Source organism: Hippopotamus amphibius, chromosome 14 (assembly GCF_030028045.1).
Source record: "Hippopotamus amphibius kiboko isolate mHipAmp2 chromosome 14, mHipAmp2.hap2, whole genome shotgun sequence".
Classification (NCBI taxonomy): domain Eukaryota; kingdom Metazoa; phylum Chordata; class Mammalia; order Artiodactyla; family Hippopotamidae; genus Hippopotamus; species Hippopotamus amphibius.
Window position 1 is genome coordinate 903,035 of NC_080199.1, and position 18,149 is coordinate 921,183.

Sequence of the window (18,149 nt, forward strand, 5' to 3'; positions counted from 1 at the left end):
ACGGAGCCTGTGGACGCCAGGTGGGCTCCCCCTCTGAACACACCCCCACGTCACACCTGACTCTCTGCGGCTGCCCCACGGCCTGTCACTTCACTCAATGGCACACCTGGTCCCGGAAGGGCCACGGGGCCGCTCACAGATGTCCCTGAACAGCTTTTGTTTGGCTGTTTTGTCTCTCAGGGTGGATGTGGTATCGCTACAGGCAGCAAGACGCCAGGGCCCACACTCGCGCTTCTGAAAGCAAGCACTCAGGACACAGGGCCACACGGGCGTCCTGACGAGACCGCGGGCCTCCTGGACCGGGCTGCACACCCTCGACAGGACGTCCCGCCCCTGTCGGTCTAGTTCCACACGTGAGAATCCGCAGGGCTCCTTCTGCGTGTGTGTCTGCAACGGTGTGCGCTCTCCTGCGGTCTCGGACTTGCTCCTGCACCACGAGGCGCACAGGACAAACTCCAAGTCTGCTTTTCTACGGCCTACAGCCATCACCCCGGACCCCAGCACTTCAAGACCCCGCCTTGCGAGGAAGGCCCCGGGGCTGGCCAGCTGTCCTGACAGTGCGGGCACAGGACCCGCACACGCGAGAAGCCTGCACAGAATTACACACGCACCCACGTGAGCACACGCACACGCATCAGTGAGACAGGGGAGACTCCAGGAAGACAGTGGGCGGGGGTGGCGGTGCCCCGGCGGTGACCCTGTCCTACGCTCCCGCGGGGCGGCCTGCTCGACGTCACCGCTGGGAAACCGCTAAAACCTCACAGAACCGCGCTACTACTGCTTACAACCACATGTGGCTATGCTGAAAATAACGCGCTTACGTGCAAAAGCCACAAGAAACAGGAGCAGGTGGAATCGGCCAGGCATCCTGAGGTGCAGCTCTGAAAGAGCAGAACAGCTTTCCCTTGTCACTAAAAGAAGCCCACGGGGGTCGCAGTGGACAGGGACGCATCCCAGGTCTTTCACGACCCCCGAAAACCATGGTAAAACACAGACGGGCTTAAAGCGCACATGTCAACTGCAACACAGATCCTGTCCGCACGTGTGTATTCACTGCAACTGCCCCGCTTCCTGCTTGAAGAATCTCCCGGGCACGCAAGAGGGTCAGCTGACACTGAACAGTCTGGTCTTTAAGTACGTCAACCAGGCCTGATCTGAAGGCGTCCCAGCAGGGCTGCCCGGTCCTTTTCTGCGTCTACGGCGCGTCTGCCCGTGGTACCTGTAGAGGGCGGGGTCCCTCTTGAGCGTGTCCATGGCGACGTGCTGCTCCATCAGGCTGTACAGCAGGATGGGGAGGGAGGTGAAGCTGATGTTGTACAGCGTCAGGTAGGCAGTGTCATACAGCGTCTGCAGGACCCAAAAGCCCCGTGAAAACAGCGCCCGGGCATTGGACAAGATTTTCAGATAATCTGTTTAAATACACGCACGCAGTTTTCATTTGCAAAGGCCCACAAGCACGAGCATTCTAAGATGCACACGGAGCCGTGTTTCTACAGATGCAGACGGATCAGGACGTTTTTCAAAGCGTCGCGATGTCAACTAGCCTGGATTAAAACCACGGCCGACCCAGCCCGTCCTGTCACTGCAAACTTGCGATAACGAAAAGCTGCATAAAAGTTTGCAATTCTGATCGCCACCTTAAAGCTTCAATTTTCCCCGGTCCAGGCGCTTCAGGTGAAAGCAGATGGGTGACGAAATAGGGGTCGTGCAGCCCACACGCCCTGCCGTCCACCCCCCCCGCCCCCAGCCCCAACCCACCACAGCCACACGCGGGGAAGGGGCAGAGCGTGACCTCAGACGTCAGGACTCACCTGTTGTGAAAACCCACAGAAGAACTGGTATAAAAACTGAGGGAAAATGAAGCAGACATTCTGAAAGACAAGTCACACGCCTGTTAGTTCAAGGGCACGTTGGAGGAGGAGTCACTTTTCTGCCACGTCACAGGGCTCTGAAGAGCTCAGCCACGTGACACGCTCTATCTGGGCGAAGCGCCCCGACGCGCCCCACATCCTCCAGCAAGATGGGCAGCGGCTCTAGAGCTCTGCTCTCCCTTCAGGGGCCCCCACAGCACGCACGAGGCCGTTCTGGTCACCCGGAGATCAGAGTAAAGGGAGACTCATGGCAGAGAACCGAGGCGGCAACGTGGGCGTGAGGACAGACAGGAAAGGATGCGACCGCATAAAGAAGAGGGAGCTACTTCGAGGAGTTATGACAACAGAACGTCCCTCCTCCAGCACTTGCGGCACGTGTCTCACGGGTTCCGCATTCAGGTCTGAGAACGTGAGACGAGACCTGGGAGTCTCCTCCCGTGGCCGTGCGATCCCCCTCCTGTCTGACAGCGACGCCCGCGGGTGGACGCGTGCCCCCCGTAGCCTCGGGCACCGTGCCGGACGTGCCATCCCTCACACGCACGGAGACAGGGAGAGCCGCAGGGAGGCCTCCCTACCTTATAAAAGAAGTACTGCACGAGCTCCGCTATCCGAATGTAGTAAAAATGGCCGTGAACGAGCAGCATCTTCCTCAAGTGCTTAAACTTGGGGATCGCGTAGTCGCTGTTCCTGGCAGCCTGGCGCCCTTCCTTCCCGATGACGCCTGCGAGAAGGGAGCAGACGTGTGGCAAAGCCTTTCTCAACGGCTCCCAGGTGGACACGGAAACAGGCGCGCGGGGAGACGGAACCGCTGCTGTGGGACTTCCCGTCACGCACGCGCTGCGTCCCACGCCGTGGCCTACACGGGCGTCTGGACTCCACGGCCCTGCCTCGGCCGCGCCCCTTCCCGTGCGGGGGGACCCGCAGGCGTGGGCCGCGGAGCCAGGGGCTCACCTAGGCCCACGTGCGCCTCCAGAATCATGCTCACGTCGTTGGCGCCGTCGCCGATTGCCAAGGTGATGGGGTGCTCTTTCGAAAATTTGATTAATTTAACAATCTGGAAAAGAAGCACACGCAGAGTTCATCGTCTCTGTCTTATTTCTGCAGAGGTCACTCACTAACTAGGCAGAAGTGACAACGATGTAAAGTCAGTCAAGGCAAATGAGACAATTAAGTGTATAAAGTGAATTATTTACTAGATTCCGTCCGTGGTACCCACTTAGGATAAAATCGTTTCCATGTCGAAAGCAAAACACACGTAAGCAGCTAAGAAATGACTGCAGTACGATGAGCTGGGCAGGCGGGTAGGCACACAGGACGGAGACGCGGCCCCAGAAAGTCACTTCCAGGGGCTGCTCCACTCACTGATGTAGGCGTGGGGGAGACCGATTTCATACACGGGGGGACACGTGAGCGCTGCATTCTGTTAGAAGATGGTGCTTTTCCAACAGTGCTTGTTCTTAAAATAAGCCGTTCATTTAGTTTTCTTTTTTTTTTTCTGTCACGTGTGCAAAACCACATCTGACAACTCAATGCAATGAATAATTTCCAAATTTTTAGTCTGTTTCTTTACAGTCTTTTTTTCCCTATTATTGTGCCTTCGTACATCATGTTCCACAATGTAGGACTGGGAAGATGAGGGGAACAATGTGCGGACTGTCTTCTTGTTTCAAGACTGAGACACTAATTGGTATAAAAGTTTGCAGACGTCAGTTCAGAACCTAAAATACCAGGTAACGTGTGAAGAGCAAGCAGAAACCTTAGCTCCATTCTGACGTCACAGTACAAGGTTTCCGCAGAGTCACACACTTAGGGACAGTCGGGAATACAACCGTTTTCACCCCAAATAGCGTGTATGAATCTTCACCTGCTTCCCTTCACTGAGACCCACCCCAGGCGATGCTGGTGTCGTATTCTTAGTGACACTGCCACGTGGCAGGTCAGCGCAGCACACGTGCGAGGATGCTGAAAACGACCCCGTGCGTGTGGTGTTCAGTATTTCACCTGAACCGCGGGGTCACCCTGAGAAGCTGTGGATTCCTTCATGAATAATTCCAGAGAAACTGATCTCCCTGATCTAAAGTACAGTTTACAGAACTGGGACTGTTTTAGGTTTACCGACACCAGAAAGGCGCCCATGCTCAAGTAAGTATCTCGTATGCTTTACGAAATATTTAAAAACACACATTAGGTGGTGTTTCCACAGGAGCGTGGTGCAGCGGGCAGAACGTGAGTCTGGAGTCCGACAGGGTGGAAGCGGGTCCGGACCGCCACTCTCCAAATCATCCTCTCAGACAGGTTCTCCCGATGTTCTGTCTTAGGTACTTCACCCCTAGAATTCGCATGACCCCCCTCATCTCAAGGTCACTGTCAAGGTTAAGTGGGTTCACACCTGTCTCTGCAACTGGCAGCCGCCTCCCCTCCCACCTGCAGTACAGGTTCTTACGAGCGGCTCCACCTCCGTGATGCGGTTCTATTTTACGTGAGGGGTGACCTGGACGGGCCATCCGTTCGAGTCCCTCAACGCTTTCTAATCACAGCAAGCAAAACAGGTCTCCCCTTTCAATTTCGATCATTTTTGCTTCCATTTTTAAAAAGTGGTGTTTTGCTAGATTTCAAAAGAAAAAGAAAAAGAGAAAGAACCCCCCCAGAGGCCGCAGGGGCTCAGGAGCGGCCGTCACGGTGTAAGCCTCCCGCCGTCCCCCTCCCGCCCCGCCCCGCCCCGCGCGGCACCTGGGCCTTCTGCAGCGGCGCCATCCGGCAGCAGAGCACCGCGCTGCAGTTGCGGCAGATGTCCAGGAAGAGCTCCCTGTAGTTGCTGCAGCTCCCGTCCTCCTGCGGCTTCATGATCAGGGACAGCGCGGCCCCGTCGATAATTAAGCCGTAGTCCTGCGTGTCGGCCGAGAGGCTGTCAGATCACACGAGCCAGAGGAACCACTCAGAAACTACGTCCAGAGGTTTCAGAAGATGATGCCCTTTGGGGGGGATATCTACAGATGCTACACATTCAGGATCAAGGATTAAGAAACCGGTTTTTCTTTTTTTGTCCATAATAATACAGTCTCTAGATTCGTGGCTGTGACACCTTTGCCTACATTTTTAAACTGCGTGTGAATTAAATGTTTCTGTGTGAGGCAAAGCACACCACGGCCTCAGCTGTGGGTTCCTGGGTGCGGTCCCGCATGTCTCGGCAACAGGAGGAGAGCATCTATTCTGCCATCCGGAGAGGTCGGCCTTCGTTCCCGCCTCCCAGCCACCCTGGCCAATCACAGTCCTTCCTGTTACAACCAGCCCCGCCTTGCGACCCTGCCTGGGTGACCTGACCTGGAAAGCACAAGGTCGTAATAGTTCTCTTTGCTGGGTTTCAAAATTACAAGGGAACATCTCTATTCCCTGATCTGAATCTGCAGACCCGGTGAAGGGACATACATCCGCACTATTTATGAATGAATAATTTGAAATTCTCATATAAGGGAGCTGCCTTTGCTGTGCCTAAGGTAACGAAAATCTGAAATGACTCAAATGAAATCTAATCTTAGATCATGCACTGAATCTCAGCAAAAGAAGTGCAGATAAGATGCAAATAAACTGGTGAACGTTCCTGGAGAAAACGACTGCTGGGCACGTACTGCTGTGTCTTCCTGGACAAACCACCGTGCGTCACTCACGTCTCCCTGCTGCTCTGGCCCCAGTGTCCCAGGAGCAGATGGGACTCACCCCACGCACGATATTTCGTAAATCAATGAATCGAGTCTCTGCGTCCTCAGCCAACTGTCTGCAAGTGAGCACGCCTGTACACACACACACACACACCCCTCTTATGCAAAAAGGCGTGTCACAGCTGCTAACAAGAGAGAGCTCTGGGCACGGTCCGACCACGGGATGCTGTCAGAGGCCGGAGGACAGAACCACGTCCGCACAGGGAGCTGAGGCCCCGGCCCCGGCCACGGAGGTCGCCCAGTCCCCCGCCACACGCCCCGCCTACCCTGAGAAGGTGTCGCGGGTCAGGCTGGCGCCGCAGCGCAGGACGGCCTTGCTCAGCTCGAAGAGCACGTCGTGCAGGCTCTGCTCCTCCAGCCGCTTGGTGGTGACCTCGAGCAGCTGCGTGTTCCTGCGGAAGAGCTTGCAGGCGTAGCAGGTGGCGGCCGCCGTCTCCATCTTGTCGCCAGTGAGCACCCACACCTTGATGCCCGCCTTCTGCAGCGCCTCGATGGTGTCGGCCGCCTTCTCCTGCAGCCTGAGGGGCGGACGACACACGCACATCAGCCGGACACAGTCAACCCACGCGGAGAATTGCAAGAGCTTGTGATCTACTAAACTTTCGATTTTTGCCCCCTAAGTAAAAACCACCACGGCGCTGGCTCGTGATTGACTGGAAAGGACCCGAAGCTGGTTACAGTTGTGTGTTAACTTTTTACAACAAAATGCTTCCTGATACCAGATAATCCACAAGGATAAAACATTAAGAAGAAAAATGGCATCTTGTATAAGTGACGTTTGCTGAGCACACGTCAGGTTTTCTGTCTGGTGGGACTTGCTCCTTGGAGAGGACTTTACGCAACTATGAGAAAGCCATCATCACCACCAACCAAAAAAGTCTTAACCAGGGAAAACTGGGGCCTGGAAAAGAGGTGACACTCACCACCTTTTCTTTGCCCATAAACTGTTTGAAATCTGCCACTTATCAAATTGGAGCCCAGGTTCCCCTGAAGAATGGGAGGTGCGCGTCCTGGCTCTGGGCCTGGCTGACGGCATCACAGGTGACAGGCATTACCGAGCCAGATGCGGCAGGAGGCACTTGTCAAAGCCTCACGGGATGAGGACTGTGTTATGACCCCGTTCCACGTGCGGAAAACCCAAGGCTTGCAGAGGTCACAAAATGGGTCCCAGGGTAAACGGCCCTCGTGACCTTGGTCAGGCTGTCTTGCCATCCGTGGAAGTCCGGCATCAAAACCTTGCCTGTCTTGGGACATCCCTAGGAGCCCCGTGGTTAGGGCTCCGTGCTTCTACTACAGGGGCCACGGGTTCCATTCCCAGTTGGGGAACTGAGATCCTGCATGCTGCGTGGTGCAGCCAAAAAAACCCGAAAAACAGAAAAACCCCGAAAAACCAAAAAAGTAAACAAAAAACCCACACCTGCCTCATTTGTGGGGGCCTGCCACATTTTCTAGATCTAGAGTCTTAGCTTGACAGCTGTGTGTCACTGATGCATGGTGTTTCCGTCCAGTGCTCAGTGAGAGGAAAGGGTTTGGATTCTGATTGGAACTATCTGGTTAGACTCTGGGATAAACTTCCTAGGTCAAGTCTGCAGATTGTACAATCATACTATTCTAGAGACAGAAAAAACCACCATCAATTCCATCACTTTTTGGAAAAAGGAAACCAAGGCCCAGAGTGGTCTGTAAAGGTGCTGGGTAGAGATTTTAAAGAAATAATTTGTAACCAAGTATCACTTCAGCCCCTCCCCTCCCCCATCCCCGGGATCTACTCTCAGTGCCCTGGGGTCCCAGCTCCCCACCGGGTTCATCAGCTCCCAGGACCCTCATGAGGGCCCTCGGCTCTGCAGGGGAGGACCCCTCCGCCCATAAGAGCCTCCCCTCCCCCACGTCCTCCAAGGACCCAGCAATTTCACCAGTTATTATTGCTGGTTTTTGCAATACTCTACTTCATGATTTTAAATTTCTTCAGTAAGCGATGACAAAAATACTGAGGTTAAGATCTAAAATGTTTACACTCATATTTGGAAAGAGCTAGTGACAAATTTCGGAACAGAATTAGGTATCGATTCCATTCTAAACAATAATTGAAAAACACAGCCCTGTGTCTTGACTATTTACAATATGCTGTGAAAATGCTGCCCACTTCTGGTTTCTTCTGGGGAAGTGTGACTTTCAGGCCTTTTATTTGTGGAAAGTCACACATCACCCAGGCCTGACCCCCTGTGCTATTCCCCAAGGCGACCAGACAGCCTGCCCGGCCCTGACGTGTGCACCGTCCACGTGTGCACCGTCCACGCGGGTGTGGCCGACACGTTTCCCTCGACGCGCCCCCGTGTCGCCCCTGCCGTCCCATCACAACACCATCATCTCCAAAGACGAGCACTGCGAGTCTTTACCGGTCCTCCACGGCCGTAGCCCCGAGCAGGATGAGGTCCTTCTCTATTTGTTCGTAGGCTTCTGCTAATTTCTTTTCCCGATCTTGAAGCGCCACCTTGGCAGCCTGCAGCAGCTTACAGATGCCTTCGTATTCTTCTGGGATGAGTCTTTTGTAGGCAACGCACAAGGTCCGAAGCCCCTCCTGCAGGACAAAGTAGCACGTAACACGAACCCAAGGGTCAATTCGCCGAATATCAGCTCCCAAGGCTTCCCCGACACCCCCTCTCCAGCCAGAGCTCTCCCGACACCCCCTCTCCAGCCAGAGCTCTCCCGACACCCCCTCTCCACCTAGAGCTTCCCCGACACCCCCTCTCCAGCCAGAGCTCTCCCGACTCCCCCTCTCCAGCTAGAGCTTCCCCAACACCCCCTCTCCAGCCAGAGCTCTCCCGACACCCCCTCTCCACCTAGAGCTTCCCCGACACCCCCTCTCCAGCCAGAGCTTCCCCGACACCCCCTCTCCAGCCAGAGCTTCCCCGACATCCCCTCTCCAGCCAGAGCTCTCCCGACACCCCCTCTCCAGCCAGAGCTTCCCCGACACCCCCTCTCCACCTAGAGCTTCCCCGACACCCCCTCTCCAGCCAGAGCTTCTCTGACACCCCCTCTCCACCTACCTAGAGCTTTCCCAACACCCCCTCTCCAGCTAGAGAAACTAAGCAGAGAACCAGAAGCCAATCCACACTCAATGGGCTGGTCGTCTGCAACTGAATCATTCAAATTCACACTGAACATACAGAATCGTGGCATATTATAAAGTCTTCCATCTAGTGAGCGTGGGAATATACAACATAAACCAGGGCCGTCGGAAGATAAGGCTTCATTCTTTTACTTTGACAAGTAAGCCCTTTTCAGGAGAGTAAATATCAAGTGATGGTTTTTTCTTGTTTTTGGCCGCACCATGTGGCGTGTGGGATCTTAGCTCCCCGACCAGGGATGGAACCTGCGGCCCCTGCATTGGAAGCTCAGAGTCTTAACCACTGGACCGCCAGGGAAGTCCTATCAAGTGATATTCTTTTTTTTTTCTTTTTATAAATTTATTTATTTATTTTATTTATTTTTTGGCTGTGTTGGGTCTTCATTGCTGCACACAGTCTTTCTCTAGTTCCGGCGAGTGGGGGCTACTCTTCATTGTGCTGCATGGGCTTCTCATTGTAGTGGCTTCTCTTGTTGTGGAGCACGGGCCCTAGGCGCGTGGGCTTCAGTAGTTGTGGCTCAAGGGCTCAATAGTTGTGGCTCATGGGCTCTAGAGCACAGGCTCAATAGTTGTGGTGCACGGGCTTAGTTGCTCCACAGCATGTGGAATCTTCCCAGAGCAGGGCTCGAACCCGTGTCCCTTGCATCGGCAGGCGGATTCCTAACCACTGTGCCACCTAGGAAGTCCACGTAATATTTCTAATGTGACGCTTTACGTGGGGAGTTTGTGCAACAGTCTGATCTTACATGGGTCTCACCAAAGGAAAACCACATGGTTATTGACCAAACCTACAGGGTCTACAGGAGAGTAAAACAAGAGACTCAGGATAGACAATGATCTCATAAAAGGAGAACAAGGCCAGAGGACAAACTCTGTTTCCTGGTTTCAAAACTCACCAGAAAGGGAAAAACAACCAAAATGGTATGGTCGTAGCATAAAGACAGACACGGACCAACGGGAAAGAACTGAGAGCCCAAAAACAAACAGCTGCATTGTGACCAGTGATTTTTCACAAGGGTGCCAAGTCCATCCAACAGGAAAGAACACTCTTGTTCAACCAGCGATCCTGAGACAACCTGAGGTCCACACTCAAGAGAGTGAAGCTGGACCCTTAACTGTCCCCACGCACAAATTCACTCTAAGTGGATCAAAGAGCTGGGTATAAGTGCTACACTATGAAACTCTCAGGAAAAAACACAGGGACAAATCATCATCTTGGATTTGATGACAGTTTCTTAAATATGACACTAAAAGCACAGGCCATGACAACAAAAAAACTGGACTTGATTAAAATTAAAAACTAAAACCTTTTGTGCATCAAAGGATACTATCAAGAGAGTGATAGACAAGCTAGAAACTGGGAGAAAATATCTGCAATTCACACATCTGATGTGTTGATATTCAGAATATATAAAGAATGCCTACAATTCAATAAGAAAAAAAAACCTGATTAAAAAATGGGCAAAAAACCTGAATAAGCATTTCTGCAAAGAAGATAAACAAACGGCCAATAAGCACCTAAAAAGAAGCTCAACGTCTTCAGTCTTTAGGGAAATGCAAATAAAAGCCATAACGAGGTGCCACTTCACAGCTAAGCAGGGTGCTATAGTAACACACTGGAAAATAACAGGTGTTGGCCAGGATGCGGAGGCATTGCTGGTGGGGATGGAAACCGGTGCAGCCTCTGTGCGGAACAGTCCGGCAGGTCCTTAAACAGTGAACCACGTGAGAATCACCAGGTGACCCAGACGTTCCACTCCTAGGAACGTGGCCAAAGGGACTCGGACAGACACAGTGCACCCTTGCTCACAGCAGCACCGCTCCCAGTGGCCGAAAGGTGGAAACAACCCACGTGCCCAGCAACAGACGATGGACAGAGAGCGTGGCACGTGCAGCACGTCCACACGACGGGACACGATTCAGCCACAACACAGACTGAAGCTCTGGCGACGCAGGAACTGGGACAGACCGAGTACTCGCTTCGACGCGAGAAGAAGCCAAACAGGTCACAAGGGGAAGCGTTAAGTGCCAAACACCGGAGTCCTCAGGGTAAAGACCTATTTTCTCTGGACTTCCCTGCGGTCCAGTGGTTAGGACTCCGGGCCCCTACAGCAGGGAGCAGGGGTTCGATCCCTGATCCGGGAACGAAGATGCCACACGCGGCATGGCGTGGCCAAAAAAAGGGTCTCTTTTCTCCAATAGCATCACCACAACGTGCCAGTCATTCTCACCGCCCTTCCCATCCCCACCCCCGCCAAACACCCGTGGAAAGCTGCTGGCAAGAGCCCTGCCCAAGGGCACGTGGCCGCCCAGCAGGAACCCTGCCCCCCACTAGGGAGAAGCGGCGGGAGGCCACAGCCGCGTCTCACCACCGCGTTGCGCTCCACTCTGGATCGGATCTGGTCCACTTTGCCTTCTATCACTCGGGGAAATATTGAGGAATCTGCTCCTTTGCAAAACAGATAAATTTCTCCTAGAAAACAAGAACAGAAGGTTTTCATTTAATCACACGGTGGAGAAGCCTAAAGTATTTCTCAAATCACGCTTTTATTAAAAACAACCAGGAACACCAGCGCTGAGACTGCTGCGGAGGTGTCGATGGACCCGTTAAGCTGTAAAGTCAGGAACGCGTCAAAGCTACAGATTCCCCCCAAGCTTCACGTCATCCCGACAACCCCAGCAACTCAGGGGAGTCAGGAACCAGGAAGGAAACTGGCTCCCGGCGTCCGTCCTCCCGTCACTCGCGCCTGCTCCCCGGCAAGGATGTGCGTGAGGGACGAACGCCCTGGGGGCCGGAAGGAGTAAGGACACGAGCGCGTGGCCGGCCCCAAGCGGGATGACGAGCTGCTGGGACGCCGACGCGACCGTCGGGCCGTCCTCTGCGTTAAGAGTTACGAGACGCGCCTGCCGTACGATGCCCCCCACACCCGCTGCCCCGGTCACTTCGCACGGGTCCGTGCCGGGGCGGCACGCTCCTGCTCCCTCCAGGTGAAAGGCCTTCCCTTCCAGACAGAGATCGGGGAGCTCTCGGCTTGGACAAAACGGAGACGGAGGGGACGCAGGCGCCCGCGCTGACCCACGGGCCACTGGCGCTGGGGCTCCTCTTTCTCGAGGCATCTTCCAACCCGCAAACCACGTGGCTCTCTGCTCGTGGAAGCACTGAGGGGCTTGTCACAGCAGCTGTGGGGCCAGAGGGGGGCATGGCCGCTGAGACCTGGTATCTATTCGGAATTTGGCATCAGACAGAAATCACACACACTGAGCCCTGGCCCGGGGGTGGGTCCCTGAACACCGAGACGCTGACGGTCTGTGGGAAGAAAACGCGGGAGCCAAACCCAGGGCACCAGGAGGGGTCTGGAGGAGGAGGCACAGTGCCGGGGCGAGGGCTGGGGAGCCCAGAGCCGCTGGTCACACGGGGACCCGGACAAGGGCCCGTGAAGCCAGGGGCCACATCGGCGCCCACCTTGGCCCTGTCCTTGGTCCCAGAGGGAAGTGAGTCCCGTGACACACAGAGCGTAACACTTAAAACACAGTCAAGTTCGTGCTCACAGAAGTCCTGGAAGTAATACATCCAGGGCAGCGTCTGCCGACGGCCAGCACAGACGGCACGCACAGCGTGGTTGCAGGCACGCGGGGGGAGCCGGGGCCGAGCTGGGACAGAGGTGGCAGGGCAGCGGGTCTGACCCCCAGAAGCCTGCACACCCTGGGGAGGAGTCCTGGTCACGTGCCTGCCAGCCTGATCGCAGACGCCACGCCCGGCACCAGCCGAGACCTCTGGGCAACGCGCGTACGTACGACATCGGATACAGGACAGAGCAAGTCTTGTGGTCCAGACAACTCTGAACAGGGATGCATTCTTCAGCTGTGGTGTTTTTTCTCTAGAAAAATCACAGATGACTCACAGCGATGGCTCGTGAATGACATAAATCACCGTCTTCATCCGTCATCGCTCTGCAGCCACCGCAGCCCCGGACGTGTTCAGCCTGAAGACTTGTCGAGCTGAGACCCTGGCACGGAAACATCCGCGTGTGAGGCAACACGTGACCTGCAGGGGGCAGGCACAGGCACCACGGGCCCTGCTGCAGCTCCCGCTTTTCCAGTTCTGCACACGAGTGAGAAGGTACGACTCCGGAGCGGTGCAAACACACAGCGGAGGCGACCGCGGCCCCTGCTGAGCGCCACGGGCCCCGGGGGGCCGCCACCGCTGCAGCGGCTTCCCAGGGCAGATCCGCAGAAGCTCAAGGCGCAGGGGCTCCGGTCTCCGTCCTGCCCACGGGGCTGCAGATCAGTGCCGTCGGAGTCACCCCCGGGGAGGGATGGCCGCTCAGAAAACAGCTCGTTTAGTTCAACATTCAAGGTCTCTGAGGATTAACTGCTACGTGGGTGGGCCGGGTGGCGCGCCGGACATCTCCTCGGGGGAGGGGTTTCTAAGGCGCGAACGCCGCAGACACAGGCCTTCGCGTGACCCAGCTGCTGCTCCGGCCCGACCGCGCTCTTTGCCGGGAGCGTCGCCGTCTGTGAGGGTTCCAGCCCGGTGCCCGGGGCGGGAGGCGGCCTGTGACCCGCCAGGCACCGCTGCCCGCCGCTGTGGCCGGGACGCCGGCTCCTGGCCTGTGTCAGCAGGGTTCACGCGTGCACGGGGAGAGTCATGGGCCAAAAAGACGGATGGTGGGGCCGCCGCGGCTGGACGCCTTCCTCCTGGTGGGCCCGAGCCCGGCGCGGGGGGAGCACCGGCCCTGGGGACGCGTCTCCAAACGTGACGGGCCGTGCGCTTCCCTCCCGTGTCCTGCCGCCCCGCGACCACGTGTCCCGGGCAGCGTTCACAAGAAGGACCTGCACTCCTTGATGCTCACCGGGGCAGCTCTCGGTGGAGCCGGCACGTCTGACAACCTGGTTCGGACGCGGGACAACCACACGGGTCAGAGGAGCAGCTCTGAGCCACCCACCTTCTCCCGCACAAGTCACAGGGCGCGGCTGAAAGACCGGCCTTCAGCAACCACCCGACGTCCTCGACCCGCTTGGGAGACAAAATCAGGCACTTCCGGTCCTGCTGGGCGAGACTCAAGCAGCCCTGCTAAGGGAACTCGCTTTGTGGAAAGGAAATCCGCTCAGTGTGCATGACACCGCTGACGCAAAACTCTCCAACAGGGCCTCAGGGCGCACGTTAGGCTGGGTCCGTTTTGTTTCAGGGCAGTGGCTCTGTCTGCTTGCTCACCAGGCAAATTTCCAAACAGAAAAACACAGCCTGGTACGGTCTAGTTTTAAGAAACAAAAAAGAATATGATCCTGTGTCTCCTGGTAAGATGCCACTTGAAATCGCTTTGTAAACTGAACCCAGAAGCATTCACTGAGCGTGTGGCACTGCTGGGCTGGGCCCACTGTTGAGAAAGCGTCGTTCTGCCTCCAGCACGTGTGCACCCCAGCAAGCGCAGAGGTAAACCAAGAAGGCTTCCTACAGGTGGCTGTGGAGGTGTCCTGGGAGAGCTGCACGTGGGTAAGAGGGCCTCCAGGTGGAAGAGCCCACACCAGGTAGGGGGCCTCCACGTGGAAAGTCCTCACCAGGTAGGGGGCCTCCAGGAGGAAGAGCCCGCACCAGGTAGGGGGCCTCCAGCTGGAAGAGCCCACACCAGGTAGGGGGCCTCCAGGTGGAAAGTCCACACCAGGTAGGGGGCCTCCAGGAGGAAGAGCCTGCACCAGGTAGGGGGCCTCCAGCTGGAAGAGTTCACACCAGGTGGCGCACACTGTGGGGATGGCCTGGGAAGGAAACTGGGAGGCAGCTCAGGGCCTCAGCTGCCTGTTTCCATCAAGCACAGGAGCCCAGGGGGCCTGGCAGGGAACCGGAGCACACAAGGGCCTGAGAAGGCCGTGGTCTCAGATGCCTGGGTGGGGCCTGCAGGCGGGGGACCCAGGACCCAGGCTGCGTGGTCTGTAAACGGAGGGGAGTTTGGAGCCCTGGGGTTGAGTCACAGGACGTTCCCTCGAGGGAAAAACCAAAGGTGACTAAACCTCAGCCTGACGCTTGGGGACAAACGGGGCCTGAGGTTGAGGAGTTAGTGCTGGTTTACCTATGTTTTTAAAAAAGAGAATTAATAGTTAAATCCTTACAGCGCCTACAGAATTTAGGCATCAGAATAAAACATAAGCACAAGGTATCATTTAAGAAACCAAAGGGAAAGGAATCTCTACCTGTGGCAGATTTGACAAGTACACTCATTCTCCTTCTAACTGAGTCAAAGCTCAAAATTTCCAGCAATTCGAACCTGAAAAAGAGATTGAAAAACTGTTTTCACGACCACCTCCCTCCGTGTGTCACGACAACTGGGTGACTCCTGACCCCCGCCACGTGCTCACATCCCTAAGCGACCCAGCAACGTGCAGGCCCGGCAGCCGTGAGGCCGAGTCCCCCCCGCTGGCCCACAGGCCATGCTGGTGCCCTCACTGGCGCTCTCACCTGTCCAGAAGCCGGACAGCAAGGTCACTGCCCTTCCGGGGTGACCCCACAGCACCCAGAGGCCCCAAGGGCTTGGGGAAGCAGCCCCAGCTGACCTCGGCCGGCCCGGGACCCAGCAGCAGTTCCCGAGTCGAGGGGTTCACTCCCCACCCGCCGACTTGGGAGTTCATTTTTATTAAGAACACAATTTAAAATCCAGCTCTTTTGAGGCCATCACCACCAAATGCTACATTCTCTGCCACGGGTGCAGTACCCGTGACTCCTCTCTGATGTTTATTTACCAGGAGACACGGACGACCCCATCTTCTGAGCCACAATCAGGACCTGCCATTTGTCTCTGGGACCAGCAGTTTTAGACCAGACGGTCCCTAAACATCGCCCGTCCATCTGGTCCCTGCGAGGCCACCGCTCAGCGTTTCTAGGGGACCCCGTGCTCCATGGCCCGGGAACCCGCTCGGAGAACACGGGATTCCGGGGCTACTCCCGGGGGAAAGGCTTCCGTCTTCCCCCTCGTGGGGCGTCAGAGCACGGCCTCAGGGGTGTCGGCACGTACTAGGAGCTTTGTGAACTCCCGCCGTAAAACTGGCGACGTGCGGCTTGACCCGACCCTGTCTGATGGTGCAACGCCTTGACCCGCCCAGCCAGCTTCTCCTCTAACTGCCCGACACTTAAATGCTCCAGGCCTTTCGGTGACATTCCTGGGGTCGTAACTGAGAAGAGGGCAAAGAGCTATGGGAGGAGGGGGAGACCGCGGCATTTTCCCCAGTGAAGAGACTGTAGACGGTCCTACGTCCCCGTCCCTGTGCAGTGGTGTCCTCACCTCTCAATGTCGTTCTCCCTGTTCAGCAGCTCCATGCAGTTGTCCTTCAGCCTCAGGTACGTGAAGCCAAACCTGCAGAGGAGGAGACAAGCCCGGGGTTAACGTGGGCCCCAACCCTCCTCTTCCGGAGGATGTTTTCGCTTGGTACCCGGGGAGAGCTTTCCTTTTAGAAAAGAAATGCGTCCAGCACGCAGAGGCTGTGAGCTGCACTGTGAAGCAGGAAATTAAAGCACCAAATCCATTCACTGTCTCCAAACTTTCTCCACGAGCCCAGGGGAGGTTCACTTACGCGGCCGCCCGGCGCACCACACGCACCTGGCTGCCTTCCTCCTGGTGGGCGTGGACGGCAGCCGGCCTGAGGACTGGTCCCTGTCCCTACGGATCCGTGGGGCTGTTTAGAGCTTGGCTACGATGTCAGAGTTAGAAGGACTCTGGGAGCCTGTCCACCTCCAAGCGGACGGCTCCCGTTCACTGATGGGGAAAGCACAGCCCAGCCGGACGAGGGGCTGTGGGCACTTGATGTGTCCCGCCCCTCCTCCGCCAGCACGTGCGAGGGCTCTGCCCAGGTGGGCCCGGCCAGGATGGGAAGGAGGAAGCGGACCTGGCTTCTGGACTCGGGGAGCTGACGGGACGGGGAGGGGAGTCGTGCCCTAACACGGCAGCAGCCCTCACGGTGTCACGAAGACACTGCGGGACCGTGGGGACAGGGCCCCGCTGAGCTGGCAGGAGCTGGCAGGCTCAGGAAGGCTGCCTGGAGGGTGATCTGCACGACTGAATGCACCTTCGCACCTGAGAACTCGTCTTACCAGGAGAGAGAAATCTCACCTACGCAGGTGTGAATGTGTACGCTGCATAAAGGTCTGTAGTGACACAACGTACATACCTGATGTCACTTTCAAATTGCAGGGGAAAAACGCAGAGTTTAGCCAAGAACAAAAACATGATTCCAATGAGACACGAGGCGCCCGACGCCCACTCACGGAGGCAGCAAAGGGGGCAGGTCAGTGCCTTCAGCATCTCTTTAACTGGAGGATAGCTGATTCACAACCCTGGGTTAGTTTCAGGTGTACAGCGCTGTGTAACCTCCTGGCAAATTATGTTCCTTTACAAGTTGTTACAGACGCTGGGTTAGTTCCCTGTGCTGCAAAGTATATCCTGCACCTTCAGGATTAAATCAGGGTGGTAAGCTGTGAGGACGGAAAAACATTTCCCTGACTTGAAATGATGCCACGTGTTTGGAAAAAAAGTGTTTTTCCAAGAGTTTGCTTAAAACCCCACGTCATGAGGACGCAGGAGCTCCCAATAAAAAGATCTCGAAGGAGGTGGACTTGGCAAGACAGGACACACGGGACGCAAGCAGTGAGGCAAGCCCAGCACCCAGCCTAGCCCTTTCCATCCTGTGTGACTTTGGGGAACCTGCTCGACATCTCTGGGCTTCAATTCTCTAGGTCATAAAAGGATTCTACGACTGTTTGCATCTTCAAAAGCCTGTAACTATGTGGAATGGCCTTTAACTAATTGACCGCGGAAATTAGGAGGGAAAACGACCCACCTGAGACAGCAGGAGGGACTCACGTCCACCACCGCGGACTCGAGGGGAAGCCCCGAGCACGGAGGCAGCGAGGGCTCGGCCCCCTCCCTCAGCACAACACCCCAGGCCCCGGGGCCTGACTCGGGACATTCCCAGGACGACGCCACGGTGGGGCTGGCGAGGCCCCCGCACCCAACCCCCGCACCCCCCACCCGCACCTGGGACCAGAGACACACCTCTGGACGCCCTCCACCAGGGCCACCTCGTCAGGCGAGGACGAGACGTACGAGCAGCGCTTCCCTGAGTCCGGCGACTTCCGGGGCCCGTCCCCCTCGTCCTCGTCCTTCACCTGGATGGTGTGGCACAGGCAGACGGCCCGGAAAAACAGCTCCTCCCGCTCCTAGAAATGCAGCGCAAACCCACACCTCTACAGCACACCCGCTCAAAACGGAAGGAAACAACCAAAGACGCAGCCTGCAGCCCTCGGGGGTCCGGGAGTTAGCTCTGCCCCGACCCGGTGCCCTGGCGACCCGGTGCCCCGGTGACAGGGGTCTCCGGCCCCAAGTGACGGCCAGATTCGCCCCGGGGACGCCCGGCAGACGCGGATGCTCACAGCTCTTCTCCCGCGGGTCA

At 56.4% G+C, this 18,149-nt stretch overlaps 1 protein-coding gene across 4 annotated transcripts in view; it reads right to left on the reverse strand.

Moving 5' to 3' along the window:
• ATP11A (ATPase phospholipid transporting 11A) overlaps positions 1–18,149 on the reverse strand; it is a 113,897-nt gene that overhangs the window by 12,601 nt on the left and 83,147 nt on the right. For all 4 annotated transcript variants that reach the window (XM_057707573.1, XM_057707574.1, XM_057707572.1 and 1 more), the window contains exons 14-24: positions 17,753–17,916; positions 15,986–16,057; positions 14,901–14,974; positions 11,084–11,187; positions 7,984–8,165; positions 5,854–6,105; positions 4,602–4,776; positions 2,823–2,925; positions 2,447–2,592; positions 1,812–1,871; positions 1,220–1,347 (exon numbers count right to left, since the gene is read on the reverse strand). In XM_057707573.1, coding sequence (XP_057563556.1) covers positions 1,220–1,347; positions 1,812–1,871; positions 2,447–2,592; positions 2,823–2,925; positions 4,602–4,776; positions 5,854–6,105; positions 7,984–8,165; positions 11,084–11,187; positions 14,901–14,974; positions 15,986–16,057; positions 17,753–17,916 — 1,460 coding nt within the window. The remainder of the gene's footprint in view (positions 1–1,219; positions 1,348–1,811; positions 1,872–2,446; positions 2,593–2,822; positions 2,926–4,601; positions 4,777–5,853; positions 6,106–7,983; positions 8,166–11,083; positions 11,188–14,900; positions 14,975–15,985; positions 16,058–17,752; positions 17,917–18,149) is intronic.